Consider the following 18,055-nt stretch of genomic DNA (forward strand, 5'->3'; position numbering starts at 1 on the left):
TATAGTATACTGTGACGCCAGAGTGATACTTTGCTTTGGATATGGATGTTTAATAGTGGCAATAATTTATGATACTTACACATAGTTTATGTTTATGGATAGGTCTCTCAAGTTTTAGAGTCAAAACATTTTGAAATGTGTAAAGACAAACTATCTCTCTCATTATTCTATAAATATTACAAAGATGACTAATGTAAAGAAACCAAATGACAAACTTAAAATAACTACTAGAGTAAAATACTTATAAATATATTTTTCTATCCTCATTTACATGATTGGTGGTTCTAATATCATATTGCTGTTTTAGAGTAAAGGAAATGTTAGATTTTTATTGCAGTTTTAATCAGCATTTAGAGTTTATTTTTGTTTTCTAATTTCTAGCAATAATTTTGAATATATTGCACCTATGAGAGTATTATGTTTCACCATAGTACACTGATTGGCTCCTAATGATAGGAAACTGAAGCTGCAGAGAACCTGCGGATAGCCAGGAATAGAGATATTGAATGAGAAGATGACAGTCCAACTCTACAGAAGATGACTGACTGTAAGAGGTTACAGTCAGCAGAACGCAGAAGTACACAGCTTGAAGGTGCTGACAGCAAGAGCTGGAAATCTAGTGTTGTTACAAGGTAGGAACAAATAGTTTAAACTCGCACAAAGCTGAATCAGATCTAATCCTGCCATTATTGTTTTGAAAAGACTATGACACTGTTCTGATTAACTTAGCTCTTTCCTGATGAACTGTTTGGTTGGTGATTTTTCCTTTCCTCGCATCATCAAAGTCTTTACCTTCCTTAAAATGTCTAAGGAACTTAGGTGGCAGGGCACGGGACAGAGCAGAGCAGAGGCTGGGCTCTGGGCGTTAGAGCTGGGTGGGCAGCACGAAGCTGCTGTCAGCCATAAGCTTGGACTGATGGTGCCCAGCTTCTCCTACCTGCTCTTTTTTTCCAGCTACAACTCGACTTCTTCATTGTGTTCATTTTCTACCTCAAGTATCAGCCAGGTACAGTTAAGCTGTCTCGTCACAACCCGCGCCATACTAGATCTGGGCCGTGCTGCAATTGGCAGTTACATTCTGGGCAACATGTTCTTCAAAGAGTCCCGACGGATGAATTCAGCAACAGCTCTAGTGTCTTCCTGGCCTCTGTGTTCTGGCACTAGATTTTCTCCACCCCATGAGCCATTTCTACAAATACATGTGACTGCCTTTCCCATAAACTGTGGCTATGAAAGGGGTGATGGGAATTCACGAGTAAGCATTCATACATTCACTGCCACTATCACAAGTAGGTTAACATGACTCTGATGTCAGTAAAAGGCTTTGGTGTCATTCTCATTTCCAGACTGCTCAGCAGCTGCTTCAAGGAGTATAGAAGCCAGAGAGCAAGGAGATTGTGCCATGTCCTTTCCCGTTAAAGTTATCCTGTATGAAGTAACACCTGCTGGCCCTATTTGGAAAGGCAGTCATCTTTATCTTACCATATTAACAGAGTTCCTCATGTCCACATATTTCCAGTTTCCCCTTTGATGTCTACCTGCTGATTAGAATGGACTTGATGAGAGGTGGATAGGTGGTCACCGTCAATACAACTAGGACAGGAGCCACAGCACCGAGGCTACAGCAAGGCCCACAGTGGGCCTGCTGCACTGCGCTTGCCTGTCAGCCAAAGGGAAGGCTGTCCAAGTAGATCAGAGGGCAGCCCGGGTGGCCAGGCAGTCCTAGAGAAGGGTCCTTGGTTCCTATCTTAATACCTTACTAAGAGCACTGAGGATCCACTCGTTCCCCCTGCAGCCCTCTCTCACTTCTACCAGAGGGCAAGTGCGAGGGTTTGGTGAAATAGCATGTGTGATAGTATAAAGGGGAAAAGGAGTCACTTTTGCTTGCTTGGACCCCAGAGAGGCTCTCAACCAGCATTGCTATCACAGCTGATTTCTTGGTTGGTCCTTTATTTCCTTCTACAGTCACATATGGACTCAAAAGATTTCTGGATGTATTCATTCAGCAGATACCTATTCAGTACTTACTGCACACCAGACACCATCCTTTAATTTCAATGTATTTCTAAAAGGCCTACTTGGCCGAAGTTCTTTCAGAGAACCTGGGAGCTTTCATGGCTTAGAAATACCTAATTCTCACTGGGACCTTAAGTAAATTACATCTCTTTTGTGAGCCCAAGTTTTTTTTAACTGTGGAAATGATAATCCCTGTCCTACTTTCTAAAAAGGGCTCTGAAGATGCAGACAAGGTTATTAATGTGATAGTGTTTATAAAGTTTATGAACATTTGAGAGGGTGGTTGATATTTAACCATAATTGAAGATGTCTTTGCCTTTTAGATTGGTTTTTAAGCTGCAAATTGTACAGGTAGTGAGCATAAAGTAAGCCTTTGGTAAACCCCTTTGAAAAAGACAAGTCCTAGTGGAATCCACTGGACAGAAGACTAACTCTGATCCTTGGCATCAAGCTTCCCTAAATCCACCAAAAAATTGCTTAGGTCTGCAGCTGGGATCTCATAGCCAGCTCAGTGAAGTGGTTTGGAGATCGCTTCTGGGACTCATGACACACTACGTTTTCCTCATGCTGAAATCATTATAGTTGCCTTATACTTTACTCAACAAATTAATGGTATCTATTTTGTCAGGCCTTATACTGACTGCTGAGACATCAGAGAGAGAGGTTCTCTGACTGGGTGGCATTTGAGCAGGGAACTGAATGAGAAAGGAGTGAACCACTTCTCATGCTCCACCGCTTTGGCAGTGTTTGTCAGGCTAAGATCATTGCCTTCTAAGTTTCTAAGACTTATCAAAAGCTTGCATTAAGATAATTTTCCTTCCTTGTACTACCCTTACCTGATTTTGTTACCAAAGTGTTCTTTTTCTTGTCTCTGGAAAAGTTTCAATATTTTAGTTGTTGTCTCCCTTTAGGTATGATGTGCTATAAAACCATTTTGGCACAATGTTATAAAATTTCTTTTGGGGTCTGGGTTTTTTTGAACTGTTGGTCATTTCTTTCAGAATTACAAATCTATTCCAATTTTACAAGCTTTGTTCCTCTCTCATCACATGCTCTTTCTCTCACCCATCCTTTGGCATGTTCTTATTCGCCTTCCAGCAGTGCCCTGTTTTTTTTTTCTACTTGGATGCCTCCTTTTTTGGTATGTTTGTGTGTATGTATGTGTCTGTGAAATGCTTTAGTTTGTAGTGTTTATATTCCTAAGAATATCCAATAATATAGTATTTGATATTCTGATGAATTTTCCTTTCTGCTTTTTGTGACTGAAAAAGGCATTAATTTTAGTATTTAAATTGAGCTGATCAAATTCAGGCTCCATCCCTGGGAAACATCTAAATCCTCTATTTCAATGTACCTGTTAACTAGGGATATTCATCCTTTGTCACCTAGTGCTAAATAAATACTCACAGAAGATTTGACTAGAAGAAACAATATGACAAGATATTTTTCATTATTTTTAATGAAATAATTTGAACTAGCTTTTAAATCAATGAGAAAATTTTTTTTCCATGTCTCTATCTTTTTTTTATACTTTCAGAATGTATGAAGCCAAGTTGAAAAAATTGGAAACTGATATTGCAAAAAAACCACCATAGCCTTACTGATCTTAAACAGCTTGTAAATAAGCAACAGAAAGGGAACAAAAAGTTAAGAAATATACTGAAGACCTCGAGCACCAGGCAAGTAATGCAGTTTTGTTTTCGGTTTTTTGTTTTTTCACATGGTAAGACAATCCGTTGTATGTCAAGCCACTTCTTGGTACTGTCTTTTGAAGGTAAAAATGAACTATTAACTCTTCCCCAGGTGGCCCGTCTAAGAGTGGCGCCACTATTCACCCATTTGTTTAAACCAAAAACCGTGGGTCATTAATTCCTTTCTTTCTCTCATACCCCACATCTTTTTTATTGTATCATCTCAGCTCTATTTTCAAAATGTCCCGAATGTGACCACGTCTCAGCACCTCTAACACTGCCAGTCGAGGCCAAGCTATTCTCTCACATCTGAACTATTGCAAATTTTCCTAACTGGTCTCCCGGCTCCTACTCTTGCCTTGTTTCACCTTCTCCCTGACTCAGTCTATTCTTCACGTAATTGCCAAGCAAACAAAACAAAGAAAATCACAGCAGTCCCGTTCTTAGAACCTTCCATTGGTTCCCTAATTATCCCAGAATGAAATTTAAAGGCTGTTTTCATGATCTGGCATCTGGTTTCCTCTTTCACATGTTGTATCCTCTATGCCTCAGACAAGCCTAACACGAGCAGTTACTTAATAACTGTTAAACGAATAATGAACAGAACACCATAAATGTGTGCTCATGTTTAATGTTTTGCTTTATTCAAAATGTGTATCTTTATAAAACCTCATACATTTCCATGTCAACTTTGTCTTCCGACTTTTCATTGTGCCCAAAGATTGAGATTCTCAAACATATTCCTGAAGGTGATGAGACAGAACAAAGTCTTCGGCGGAAGCTTCAAGTTCTTAGGCACATTATCTGTTCACCTGCTTTTTTTCCCTTAATTATCTTTTAATATAACCAGGTTTGTTATGTCTAGAGATGATGAGGATTTTTTAACCTTGCTGCCAAATAGCTTATCAGCCTATTTTTATTCTTATGCCATTCTTCTACATCATAGATACAAAAAAAGGGCAAGCCAAATCCTAATACGGGTGTCAAGCTTGTAATTCAGTTTAAATTTTAACAGCATAGAATATATCAGACATTAGCTTTCCAGAGGTACAAAATAATGAAAGAGAGAAAAACAATTCTTCACTGCGAGGGTCTGTGTAACATACTCTCAAGAGACTCCTCCGGTAGGAAAACTGCTCTTCAAAATGACATCAGGTCAGATTTTAAGAAAAACATGAAGAATTTTGATTTCATGACCTCTGAGAATGGTAGCACTGCAGCAGTGATGATAAATGAATAAATGTTTACCTTTATAAATATAAGCAAGTCCTAAGCACTGTACATCATACAGTTCTTTAGAAATGCCCATATAGTTCACGGAGCAATGTCTGTGCTTTTGTTTCAACACATCACCACTGTGTTCTAGGCTTGCTAAGTCAGCTGGAGAAAGAAACAGCAGAGTTAATCCATCAGATAGAAGTTAATAAAAACCAAAGTGGAGCTGAAAGCACCATACCTGGTAAGTGTATTTTATAACTAATAATGGAAAGTTTACTTACCCAAGATTTTGAATTAAGGTTTGCCTTTTTTGTTTGTTCAGATTTTTGGTAACTATCTTCCTAGAAAACCAAATCTCTAATGTAAGTTTTTAGAAATGTTTCCTCCATGCAACAATAAATTGAGCTGTTTGTAATATTGAGTAGCAACTATTCCAAGTGTTTTTGCTCCTTGTGTTCCATATGGATGTTACATATTTAATATTAGGTCTGTTGCTTCCAGTTTCTAAGTACAGGCCCTTTTAAGCCCTCTGAACATTATCTTCTAAATGTTACTGTCATCTTGTTGATAATTTAAAAACTACGTAAGTCATCTTGCCTATATTTTTTCCTTTTACAAAGTCAGTCTGTTCTTCTATTCCCTCCCATTTGCATTCAGAAGTAATGACTCCTGTATGTATGTGTATACATATAGACTTAATGCATGTGTATATATATATCTACACACACAAAATGAAGTTGATCCCCATTATTTGCAGATTCTGTACTTGCAAATTCTCCTACTCACTAAAACTTACTCATAACCTCCAAGTCAGTACTCATGGTGCTTTTGCAGAGATACAGAGCAGCGAAAAATTAAGTTATGACCCACACTTAACAAATGAACTCCAACAGGTTCTGCGCTTGTCCAGCTTTCATACAGAGGTGATCAGAGAAAGGAAACAGTAGGGGGCAGTGCCATAAAGAGCCAAGAAACTCCGGTTTGGGGGCCAACTGGACGGATTTAGATCCCTGCTCTGACACTTGTTAGCAGTGCAGCCTCAGAAGTCACTTGACACTTCTCAACTTCGTTTTCTCTTTTGTAAAAGAACGTATAAGCTACTAAGATGAAATGTTTCCAGGATTTAAGATTATAATCTATGTGAGATATATGTGTATGTGTTCTAAGAGAAATGACCCGTCACCTAGTCATTGTTCATGTTGACTTTCTAGAACAGAACTGCAAATGAGAATCAGTTATTTGTATGTATATTTGATAGCTTGATGGAAATGCCAAATTCTATCCCAAACAATTAATACCAATTTATATTTGTATATTACAGTTTTTGACTATTTTCATATAGCTTTTTCAGTATCCTACCACACAGTCCTGTTGCTCTTTTGTATTAAGACTATGCTGTATGAGTTGTACCAGACACTATGCTTAGTGCTTTACAAGCATTTTACATTTTAATGATTATAAGTCTGTATGGTGGGTATCACTGACTCCATAAACAGATTCAAAGAGGTTAAGTATCCTGTCCCCAAGGTCACTGCAGCCAGGAAGTGGCAGAGGCAGGATGAAACCTAGATCTATGAAACTCCAACACTGCTTGCCTTTCCCTGCTGTCCACTGCACTGCATTGCCGCATACATAAACCTCTCAACAGTCCTGGGGCTGCCAGCTTCATCTTACTAGATACAGTGCCCTCCACCTGTTAATGCTGTTGACATTATGCAAGTTCTTTCTAAACCTCAGTTTCCTGAGAGGGAATTTCTGAACCCTCATCGTCTTCTAGGAGATAAGGATCCTATCATATTTAAACTATTGTTAAAGCCCAGAATCAAACCAAAACTATTTTGCAAATTCTAAGGCACTATTCAAATACAAGTTTTCACTAAGCTAACTTTTGTAAAGTGCGATGCACAGTAAATACTTTTACTGCATTATTTCCCTACCAATCTGTGTAACATGTAGCGTCCCACTAAGACAATCAACTCACTATATATAGCATCCCAGTGAGAGTGAACCAACTGTGTAAAAAAATCAACACTTTCTACAAAGGTGAAGAGAGCTTTGAAAAGTATGGTTTTGCTCTGCCTTCCAAAGGAAGGTGAGTTCTGACTCCATTCGCATAAGGGAGGATATGGAAAAAATTTCCTGTCTCCGACTTATAATTAGGGAGGAAACTGTTCCAAGGGCACCTTAATAGAATGTGCTTCCTGTCCCATTCATGAAAGTGCATTGGTTGTCCAGTATTTTCTCTAACTAGCACTATTCAAACAATTTTACCCTTCAGTGGCTGTAAAATGTGACCACAAGACACATCATATGTAGTATTTAAAGAAAATATAAGTTTCTAGCAAAGATGGCAATTAGTCCTATTGCCCATTGATTCTTGTTATATTAGACATGTGTTAACTATGGTAAATTGAAGTCCTTGTGCTATAGTTGTATACTTGTGTTTCCTACCAAAGTCAGCAGGTTTTATTCATCTTTGTGTTAACCACCAATTCAGAATATTTTTACATAGTAATTACACTGTTAAGTGTACCGACATGGAATAGCCAGTGCTCTTGGGAACAGAAGCATTTCACCGGCGTATTTTCACAGGCCAGGTGTGCTTCTGTTGTACTTCTGGTACCTAACAAATTTTCTTGTCTGTAGAAGTTTTCTCTGGAAAATAGCTTCTTCCACATAAAGAGTTAACCTGACTCTGTGCTTCTGGTACCTACCAGATGCCTCGTCCTTGTCTGCCGTGGAATTATAATACCGGATAGCATACAGGATTCACAGCCTGAAAAGTGTTTCAGCCATAAAATGCCATGTTTTCCAGGCTCTGGTGCCATTGAGTTTTTCCCTTATTCTCTTAAACAAATCCTTTATCAGATTGGGAAAGGGCTAAGTCTGATTTTAATTTTTTTGGCAGATCCTTATCAACTAAAGAAAAGGTAAAAGATCTAGAAACACAGCTCAAAACCTCAGATCTAGAAAAGCAGCACTTCATGGTAATTAGATATTTAATTATATCTATTATAGCACTATGTTTTTTGAAAACTAGTTCTATGATGGTAATCTGAGTTTTAAGTATGTATCCTAAAAATGCATCTTATACCTGACCTTGATATTGCCAAGTTCATTATATTCATCTGTGTTAAAAATAAATATTTCTTAAGAGCTACCAAAAGAAACTTAGACAAAACAAATAGAATTAAAGGGTAAATTAATTTTTTCATTGTCACAGATACAGCTCATCAACAACTTGTAATTTTGGAATCACATTGAGAACAGTGATTATTTTGAAATACTTTTCAGGAATAGCTCCTTTAAAGAAAGATATTTGCTATCTTTTATCTAAGAATCTAAACAGAGGAGCATGAATTTGAGAATTGACTAGTGACCATTCTAAGTGGTCATTAAAGCTCAAATTGTCTCTTTACAAGACGCCTCTTTTCCAGGCAGAAGCCCTACAGTTTCCCTGATCATAAATATGCTTATAAGAATTTGACCATTATTCATTAAAAATTAGATATTTATGAAGAAAATATAAACCAAGGAATTTTAACCAAAATAACTTCAACATTGTGAATAGCCAAGTTTTTTGGTTGCTACATTGGGAGTAAGTACTTCCTTAAAGAAAGAGTCAATCCCCTGTAATTTAAGAGTTGATAAATTTTAGTCAAAGACTAGGACATAACTAACAAATAATTTGATTTGACAGTTAACAAGTTAAGTGAGTTATACTGTGCAATGAGGCCTTAAGAACAAAATCTTAAGGACATACTTCTGCCTTTATATTTGACCATTCAGGTTACTTTGGCTTTCATGTTTGTAACTAAATCTCCTTCGTTCAAATCTAGAAAATATATTATATTCCTCGACACAGCTTTTCAAGATTGTATGTTTCTATTAGGAGGAAGTAAAAAAGCTGAAGAAAGAACTGGAAAATTTTGATCCTTCATTTTTTCAAGAAATCAAAGATCTAAAGTATAATTACAAAGAAGAAGTGAAAAAAACATTCTTTTGGAAGAGAAGTTGTAAAAAGTTTCTGAACAGTTTGGAGTTGAATTAACTAGTCCTGTTGCTGCTTCTGAACAGCTGGAAGATGAAGAAGAAAGTCCTACTTATTTCCCCATTAAGTTAAAATTCAACCTGGAAGTCAAGCAAGTCTCTGAGCTACATTCCTTCCCAATACCTTGTACTTTTACCTAAATTGGAAGTTTTAGTACATAAAACTATGTGATATTTTTAACATATTAGAAAAGTATATTTTTGAAGACTTTTAGAGTAATTTATGGTTTATCAAACAGGCAATAAGCTATGATGCATTTCTGTATGTTTGTGTTTGAAGTTTTTTGGTATGAGGGTAAAAAATGATTTTAAAATTGGAGTTTTATATATACTTACATGTGTTAAGATTCTCAAATCATTTATATATATGTTGTGAAGTTGAGCCATGTTTTATTCAATATATAAGATTAAATTCAGCTTTAACTATTTAATTTTGAAAATAAATTATCTAAAATTGTTGGTTTAATTGTTGTCTTTTAACTCCTACCCTCTTATGATAGATAGAATCCAACCTTTGTACAAACTAGAGAGCTTACTATTATATTTTCAAGTCCAAAGTAAAATTCATTCGTTGATTCTAAATAAAATTTTGAATAGATATTTGCAACTGGGGAATTCATTTCTTCAAATGCTGGAAGACATATTGCTATATTAGGCACTGAATAATTAGGAACCGTGAGCCATTTTTATCTTTTGAACATGCAGGGTATTGAAGATTCAAATATAACAATAAAGCTGGTTTTTAATGGCATTTCCAGTTTATATATCAAGTATTATATCTTTCAGCCTACTAAATTTCTGATAATCTATTTTTGAAAAATAATTAAATAAACACTTAGTATCAAAGGCATAAACATATTTGTTCAGGTTCATGTTGATTATAACTGGTTGTGAATTCAGATAAGTATCTGGGATTGGCCAGCACAAACCAAGATGATGGCGGTGGACCTGAAAAGAGAAAATGCTTTAGCCTATGTTATCTTCATTCATCTACAAATATTTGAGTGCCTACCATCTGCCAGGCACTATGTAAGGCTCTATTTTATCTTACCCTTGTTTTTTCACAGCTGTTCTCCTCCTGACATATTACATATTTTCTTGTTTATTGTCTACCCCATTAGAATGTGAGCTTCATGAAGGCAGAGACATTGTTTTGTTGACTCTGTATTTCCAGCACCTGGAAACATGCCAGGAACATAATCAGGGGCTCCATAAATATTTAATGCATAAAGAGTCTGTTGCTTAGTACAGAGGCTAGCCAATTGAAGAATGTGCTCAGAGAGGCATTCTAACCAAAGGAAATGTCACGTGATAGAATAGTGATTTTTGCTTTGACTGTACTACGTATGCTTACAATATACACACCATGGGTGTGTTTAAGAGAGAGATGGGGGAAGAGAGCAGTTTTGGAAAGTTGAACAGGAAAATCTTGGCGTCATTTAACAGTCTTAATCAGGGAAGTAACATTCTCAATTTAGGAGGGTAATAATTCAAGCTTAAATCTTGACTTAAAATTAAACAGCCAATTGGTTGTACAAAAGTGCACAGGTTCAACTGATGTACACTTCATAACTGGTCACTGGATATATGAAGTAATAGAGAGAAGTTAAAAATGATATCAAAGTTTTTGGTTTCAGTGAACTGTTGGAGTTAGGGAGTTGGTGTAAGTAGGTCTAGTTTTGAACATTACAGATTTCAAGAACCTATGAGAAATCAAATAGACAATTCCGGGAGACAAAAAGGGCACAAAGTGTAAAATAATTCATTCTGTATATATTTACCTGTTACCTTAGCACTTTTTAACTCCATAAGTTCTACAGTTAAGCAAGTTTGGGAAATAATGAGTTCAACTAAGTTGGTACAGAATGTCTCAGAGAGCAATAACGTGCCACATGAATTTCTGAGAAGGGGTTATGCAGTATGCAGGGTTTTCCAGGTATTTTTATCATGTTAATTCTGAAGCACATCTAGAAGAATCAGTGCACCAGAGAATGAATACACACTGGGAAACATGATTTCATCATACAAAGGACAGTGGCATGTGAGAGGAAATTAAATTTCTTCACTGCATGTCAGAATTACTGCAATTTGTATAGAGTATTTTAGTGCCGTTTCTACTTTATTTTAGGAACATAAGACAACATAATCCCACAAGCTGTTTTCTGCCATTACCTTGACTAAACAGCCATCATTGCAATGCCATACTATTCCTTCAATTTTACCCTCTCTGCAACCTTCAAACCAGGACAACAGATCACTGTGCTTCAAGCCAGGTAGGTTTCTTATTTGAAATGCTCCATGTGGTATAAGAAGATGTAACAGATGCTTCTTGCTTCCTAACCTTAAATGGTAAAAATTTGCCATTAGCCATACAAGTTTCAAAAAGAATGACAACATTTACCTCTCCAAATAAAAAAGCCTTTGAAAATAACTAAGAATAAATCTACCAAACAGTTTAGCTGATTTCCTTGAAGAGAGAGATACTACAAGTGCTCTCACTTCGAAGTGGTACCTTATCCATTAAATCTAAAATTCACCTTCGTGTCCTCAGTAACACCAGGGGGTCAAGCCATGACCTTCAGGCCAAATCCAGCCACATGCCTGTTTTTTTTTTTTAAGTTTCAATGGAACACAGCCACACCCATTCATTTAAGAACTGCCTATAGCCTATTACAGAGGTTAGGCCCACAAAAACCTAAATGTTTACTATCTGGCCTTTTAAAGAAAAAGTCTGCCCAACCCCTGCTCTACACCAACAGCCACATTCAACTATGACTTAACGTTTGCCCAAAGCCACGCCTGTCTCTGAGACCCTGTATATTCACTACCCTAGCTTCTTTTCCACGAGCCAGTCAAGTCAGTAGGCTCCCGATCTCCATATAACATTTCCCTATTCCAGCTTTAATATCCTTGGGTGTCTCTGCATCCCTGACAACAATGTGCCCCATAGCACACTCAGGACATGGACTCAATCCATCCTATACATTTTGATGTTTGATATTGTATTCACTGCCAATTCTTTATTTACTTTACTCATAGCTCTTAATTAATGCTAAATTATCTAGCCATGAAAAGCACATCATGATTGTCATTCAACTCAATTCACCATCTTAAAAAGCAACAAGAAACTACCCTTAATTACGTTTCATAAAATAGTAGTGTAATATAATACAGCAAAGAATGAGGGACTAATATCAGCCTGTTAGGGAAATGTTAAGAATTATGTGTAAATTTCTCCAAGTACATAAAATTACTAAAAATGGTTATAATCCTAGGAAGCTATATAACTCAAATTGATCAGTCTTGTTTTTAGTCTGTGTTTTTAAATTGAACCTAGAAAGTTCTCTTTATAAATCACTGTTATTACAACGACCAAGGAAAAGGCTTTACTTACCACATGAATTTCCATTAACGTTTGTTCCTATAAGCTCCAGTGTCTGTTCTAAGAGATCAGACAGCGGCACTGCAGTCATTTCCAGAAGACCAGGCTCATCAGGATGATGCTTCAGCACCAGGGCGATTTCAAACTCACAGTTAACTACAGAGGAATGCCAGCAATACTGTTTACTGGTTTTCTCCACTGGTACCCAACCTATCATTTTAAGGAAAAAAGTGCTTTTACTACACTGTTTTTCTTTGGATTGTGACAAAGTCATCTTTATTTTTGTTGTACATTTTCCAATTTTCTGGATATCCTATCAAACAGAGATACCACTTATAAAATCGTAAGTTTTACTACCTTCTTAATCATGATTTTTTAATAATGTTCTTTTTTATTCTGCTGAGGAATTAACCTGTTTACTTATTTACTACAGAGCACCCAACACTCCTTTACCAGAAAATTCAGCTTTCCAGTAAGAACTGAGCACCATTCCAAGACAAAGCATTAAAACCTTCTTTAATTTATCTCTCTTCCTTCTCTCCAGTTTCAGGAACAGACATATGCAGTAAGTGCTCTACAATTCATTGCTCCAACATTTACTGCACAACTTACTGATTCCACATTTATTGAATGTTATTGCAATTCCTCTGCTAACTCCTGTTGCCAGAAGAGAATCCTTCCCTCTACCCCAAAACAGACAAACTAGGGCACATGTACCACTGTGCCCATCATCACTTTTGGCCTTCATTACTCACCCAGATTACTACGATAACCTGGTCTACGAGTCTGGTCTACAAGTCTCCAATGAAACCCACCCCATAGTTCTATTTCAAAAATTTTAATTCCATTTTGCTGTATCCCTAATAATCACCTTCAGGATAAACTTCAAACATCTTTAGATGGAATACTAATATCCCTGTAAGATCTGAGTAGATTCCAAACTTCATCCTCAACATTTCAGTGTCTTCAAATGTCATATAGCCTCAACATTCCAGCCACAATGAAGCATTACCTAATATTTCCAGAGGACCACATAACCGACCTTCCCTCTTCCTTGCTGGTAACTTCTGGCTCTTAAGCTTCAGGACAGACACTCACTCTGCCTAGAAGCCTCTTCTAACCACCGCAGGTCAGACTAGAATTCTTCCTCTTCTATCCAACTGTACTCTGTGTATTCTTCCCTTTTAGTTCTTTTTTTTTTTTTTAGATAATTATTTTTTATTGAAGGGTAGTTGACACACAGTATTACATTAGTTTCAGGTGTACAACACAGTGATTCCACATTTATATACATGATAATTCTAGGTACCAGCTATCACCATACCAAGTTGTTACAATATTTTGACTATATTCCTTATACTATACATTACATCCCGGTTACTTATTTATTTTACAATTGGAAGTGTATATATATATATTTTTTTGTGAGGGCATCTCATATTTATTGATCAAATGGTTGTTAACAACAATAAAATTCTGTATAGGGGGGTCAATGCTCAATGCACTATCATTAATCCACCCCAAGCCTAATTTTCATTAGTCTCCAATCTTCTGAAGCATAACGAACAAGTTCTTACATGGAGTACAAATTCTTACATAGTGAATAAGTTACATGGTGAACATTACAAGGGCAGTCATCACAGAAGCTTTCGATTTTGCTCATGCATTATGAACTATAAACAGTTCAAATATGAATATTCATTTGACTTTTATACTTGATTTATATGTGGATACCACATTTCTCTTTATTATTATTATTTTTAATAAAATGCTGAAGTGGTAGGTAGATACAAGATAAAGGTAGAAAACATAGTTTAGTGTTGTAAGAGAGCAAATGCAGATGATCAGGTGTGTGCCTGTAGACTAAGTGTTACTCCAAGCTAGTCAAGGGCAATAAAACATCCACGGATGCAGAAAGATTTCTCTCAAAACAGGGGGGGTGAGGTTCTAAGCCTCACCTCTGTTGATCCCCAATTTCTCACCTGATGGGCCCCCTGAGACTGTGCCTGTCTTAGGTTGTTCCTCCCTTGAGAAATCTTACCTGTCTCTGGCTAACCAGTCATCTTCCAGGGCCATACAGGGAAATGTTCAGTTGGTAAGTGAGAGAGAAGCCTTATTGTTTGAAAAGGTTAGCTTTTTACTTCTTTGCATATTTATGCCCTGTGGCTTCTATGCCCAGCATTTGTCTTGAGGTGTCTTTACCACTTGGAAGAATTATGATACTCAGTAAATTCGATATGTGGCATGAATTCTATTTAAGGGTTGTAATTAGGAAGGAAGAAGAAAAGCTATAGAAGTAGCAGGCGGAAGAAAACCTGGGAAGATTGATTATTTCTTTGACATATCTTCTTATAGAGTAACTTCAGCATGTATAGGTTTTAAACTACTAATTAAATTGCGCGCACACATTAACATAATCAGAATACAGTTACGTAACCAAAGCATACCTGTAATTACCAGCCATCTCCAGTGAAACCAAGGAAACCAGTTAGGCACCCTAGGCATTTGTGAAAACTTATCTATGATATGGTGGATATTGTCCAACTGAACTTGAACAGTCTGAGAGAAATCAGACAAATTAAAAGAGCCCATTCCTGGGGACTGTCACATCTCATATATTCTTTTAACAGTAAATAGTCTGTAGTTGTAAGATTTTGGAGTGCTACAATTTGCACTTCTCCTAATTCTTGGTTGAGTTCCAACAGTATAGATCCACTCAAATTTGTTGTTTTACTGTATGCTCAGGCCAGCTTAGATATCTCCTTCTTCATTCCCATGGCAAGTCCAGGAACTGGTGCGATGAGTGCATCTACACCTGTAGCAGTGCATGGATCTTTGTTGGGGTTTTTTTGATGATCATCTTCTGGCATGAGTCTTCCCGAGAGTGCTGATGTTGGAAGTTCTTTTTCATACCGTATCTTAGTTCATTTTCGGGGTAGCCAAATTAGGCTTTGATCCTCTGTATAAACACAAACAGACACTTTGCCTACACTTTTATATACCCTTTATATCATTGTGTAGAACTCACTGGAGGTCTCCACACAGGAACTGCTTTTTTTTTTTTTATCATTAATCTACACTTACATGACGAATACTTTGTTTACTAGGCTCACCCCTATACCAGGTCCCCCCTATATACCCCTTTACAGTCACTGTCCATCAGCATAGCAAAATGTTGTAGAATCACTACTTGTCTTCTCTGTGTTGTACAGCCCTCCCCTTTCTCCCACCCCCCCTATGCATGCTAATCTTAATACCCCCCTATTTCTCCCCCCCCTTATCCCTCCCTACCCACCCATCCTCCCCAGTCCCTTTTCCTTTTAGTTCTTAAATCATACTACTATTAGTGGTGGATTTCCCCTAAAGTCTAAAACATCATCAAGGATAACTGTTCTGATCTTCATTTTTTTATTACTAGAACCTATAAGTATTTTGAGTATTACAGGTACTCAGGGCACCCCTGTTGTACTGAACCTTAATCTGGGGTATCCTACTCAGCACACTTTTGCAAAAATTTTCCCATCCCCAGAAAAACTCTGTGGGAGACACCTATGTTCACCTCCCTTTATTGAGAAAGTCTTCTAAGATCTTTGCAAAAACTACACATATACTACTCCCACAATGCTTAACTAATTTCTACAGACTACAGGTAGTTAATGGCACTTCTTAGAAAAGATTATAAACCCAAGAGAACATTCTTGATATGAATACATCGTTAGTATATATTGTTAAACTTAACAGACTCAGAAATTTTGTGCTATATAGATAAATATAATGAAGAACCAGATTAAAATTAAATTCTGTAATTTCTGACTGAATGGCTCTTTTGTTCTTTATACTATTATACACAAAACTGCATTTTAGAAGCATTTTCATGATACCAGGAATGTGTCCATTTTCATCAGGCATGGGATTCCCATTTAATTGTTCTATTTCCTTCGCTGGGATCCAGCACTCTGGAACAGGTTTGAAGTCCTCCTCAATATTCCAAAAAAATTCTAAAAGAGTTAAATAATCTTACATGTGGCAACACTTTAAAAAATATAAAATACTGAACAAATTAAAAGTGGGAACAGCTAACAAACCCTATTGTACAGGTATATAATTATTCTTCATTCATTATGTAACTATACTTCTCAGGGTCAGGATACTAACACTTCAAATTTTCAATTTTTAGCTCACCACTCTCTGTAAATAGTGGACAACAGTGTAACTAAAGTTGCAACGTCCCAGTATATGTAGATTTATGATGGCTTTTTGAGTCACTACAAATAAAAACACATATATATGAATAAGCGGACGTACAATGATGACTTATATCACCTTATATAATATTGAGACATTTTAATGTAATAAAAACATTAATAATGCTTTGAGATTTGTGCCTAATGTAAATTATATTTGTCTCTTAGGCACACAAAACCAAAATGTGTTGCTCATTAGAATACATAAATAATAATTTGTAGTCTTAATAAACATAATGTAATAAAAAGTCACAGAAATGTTAGGAACACAACTTAAAATATTTTTCAAGAATATTCTTTTATATATTAAGATACTCAATTGTAATTTTCTTTTCCCAAGGTGCTTACATTGTATAAAAGATGTAAGAAATACCGTAACAAGAAATAAGCCAAAAATTACTGCTTACTTAAATCATGAAAAGCTTAAAAAAAAAGACTCACTAACCTTTTGAGTTTTGTTTCGAACATAGAAAATTTTTAAATCTTTTCTCAGCTTGTTTGTTAGGCTTTCTATCTAGCCAAGCCCAAAGATATGGCTGACCTAAAAAAATAATAAAAGGATAGAAAAGTTCAAGATGAAAACAATAAAACTTATCTTGAAAGACATTTCAGTATGAAATTTGTCAATGAACAGTGGGATCATCTAAGGAAGTAACTGTAGAAGGCAGGGAAGTCTAACAGATATATCCTACCTAGGGGTACCTGATGATGTAGGGAGACTTGAAATCTTTTTTTAAAGGATGATGGGGATGAAATAAAAAATAAGTAAGTTACCCCTTCATAAGGACATTCCACAACCATGTTTTATGAGTAACTAGCACTGGAGAAACTAAAGTTACCTCTCTACTAAATGGAATCCTAACCAGATGCTTGCATTCACACCTTCCCTAAAATGTAACTACATGCTAGAAGGGTTAATTACCAAAAACCTGGAATTAGGCTGGACTGTCCTGCATAGCTTTGACCCCTGATCAAGGCATGAAACACTAGTAATAGCGATGCATTATAATCAAAGATCTGAGAAGTTTCAGGGCAATGTACCTGCATTCTTTACTGGTAACTAAGACTAATGAGTTGCACTTGGTCTCAGTGAGTACCCTGGAAGTTCTGCTTTTGAGGCTGGTTACTTAGCAAGAAGATAACAAATCTCCAGGTGAGACTCCATAATGGATCCCATTTCCAAGGTGTTCCTTGCACACAGTGGGTCCTGATTGGAGAAAATGTGTCCTGCAGGACCTTGAGGGTGGGGTGACAAAAGGAACTTCAGCTGGCCTCACTTAGACCCTCTGCTGAGATAGACTGTGGCTGCAGTACACATCCTTACGTTAATGCCCTTGCTATATTGTGTAGTGTAATAAGCAGGATTTGCTAGCATTGCCATTTTGGGCCCTGACAAGGCAATCCTGTTCAACTGCCACCATTATACATAATCACACATAACGATGCACAATGAC

At 36.7% G+C, this 18,055-nt stretch overlaps 1 protein-coding gene across 2 annotated transcripts in view; it reads right to left on the minus strand.

The window, feature by feature from the left end:
• The window catches only part of LOC140843613 (RNA ligase 1-like), a 107,642-nt gene that overhangs the window by 21,659 nt on the left and 67,928 nt on the right, over positions 1-18,055 (minus strand). The window contains exons 3-6 of one of the 2 annotated variants that reach the window (XM_073213528.1): positions 17,047-17,142; positions 16,239-16,355; positions 12,370-12,567; positions 1,464-11,316 (exon numbers count right to left, since the gene is read on the minus strand). In XM_073213528.1, coding sequence (XP_073069629.1) covers positions 11,312-11,316; positions 12,370-12,567; positions 16,239-16,355; positions 17,047-17,142 — 416 coding nt within the window. In that variant the 3' untranslated portion in view covers positions 1,464-11,311. Of the gene's footprint in view, positions 1-1,463; positions 11,317-12,369; positions 12,568-16,238; positions 16,356-17,046; positions 17,143-18,055 lie in introns of those variants that run through there. The other variant, XM_073213527.1, reaches the window with a different exon arrangement.

The sequence above is a fragment of the Manis javanica genome, chromosome 10, assembly GCF_040802235.1.
Source record: "Manis javanica isolate MJ-LG chromosome 10, MJ_LKY, whole genome shotgun sequence".
NCBI classification, from domain to species: Eukaryota; Metazoa; Chordata; class Mammalia; order Pholidota; family Manidae; genus Manis; species Manis javanica.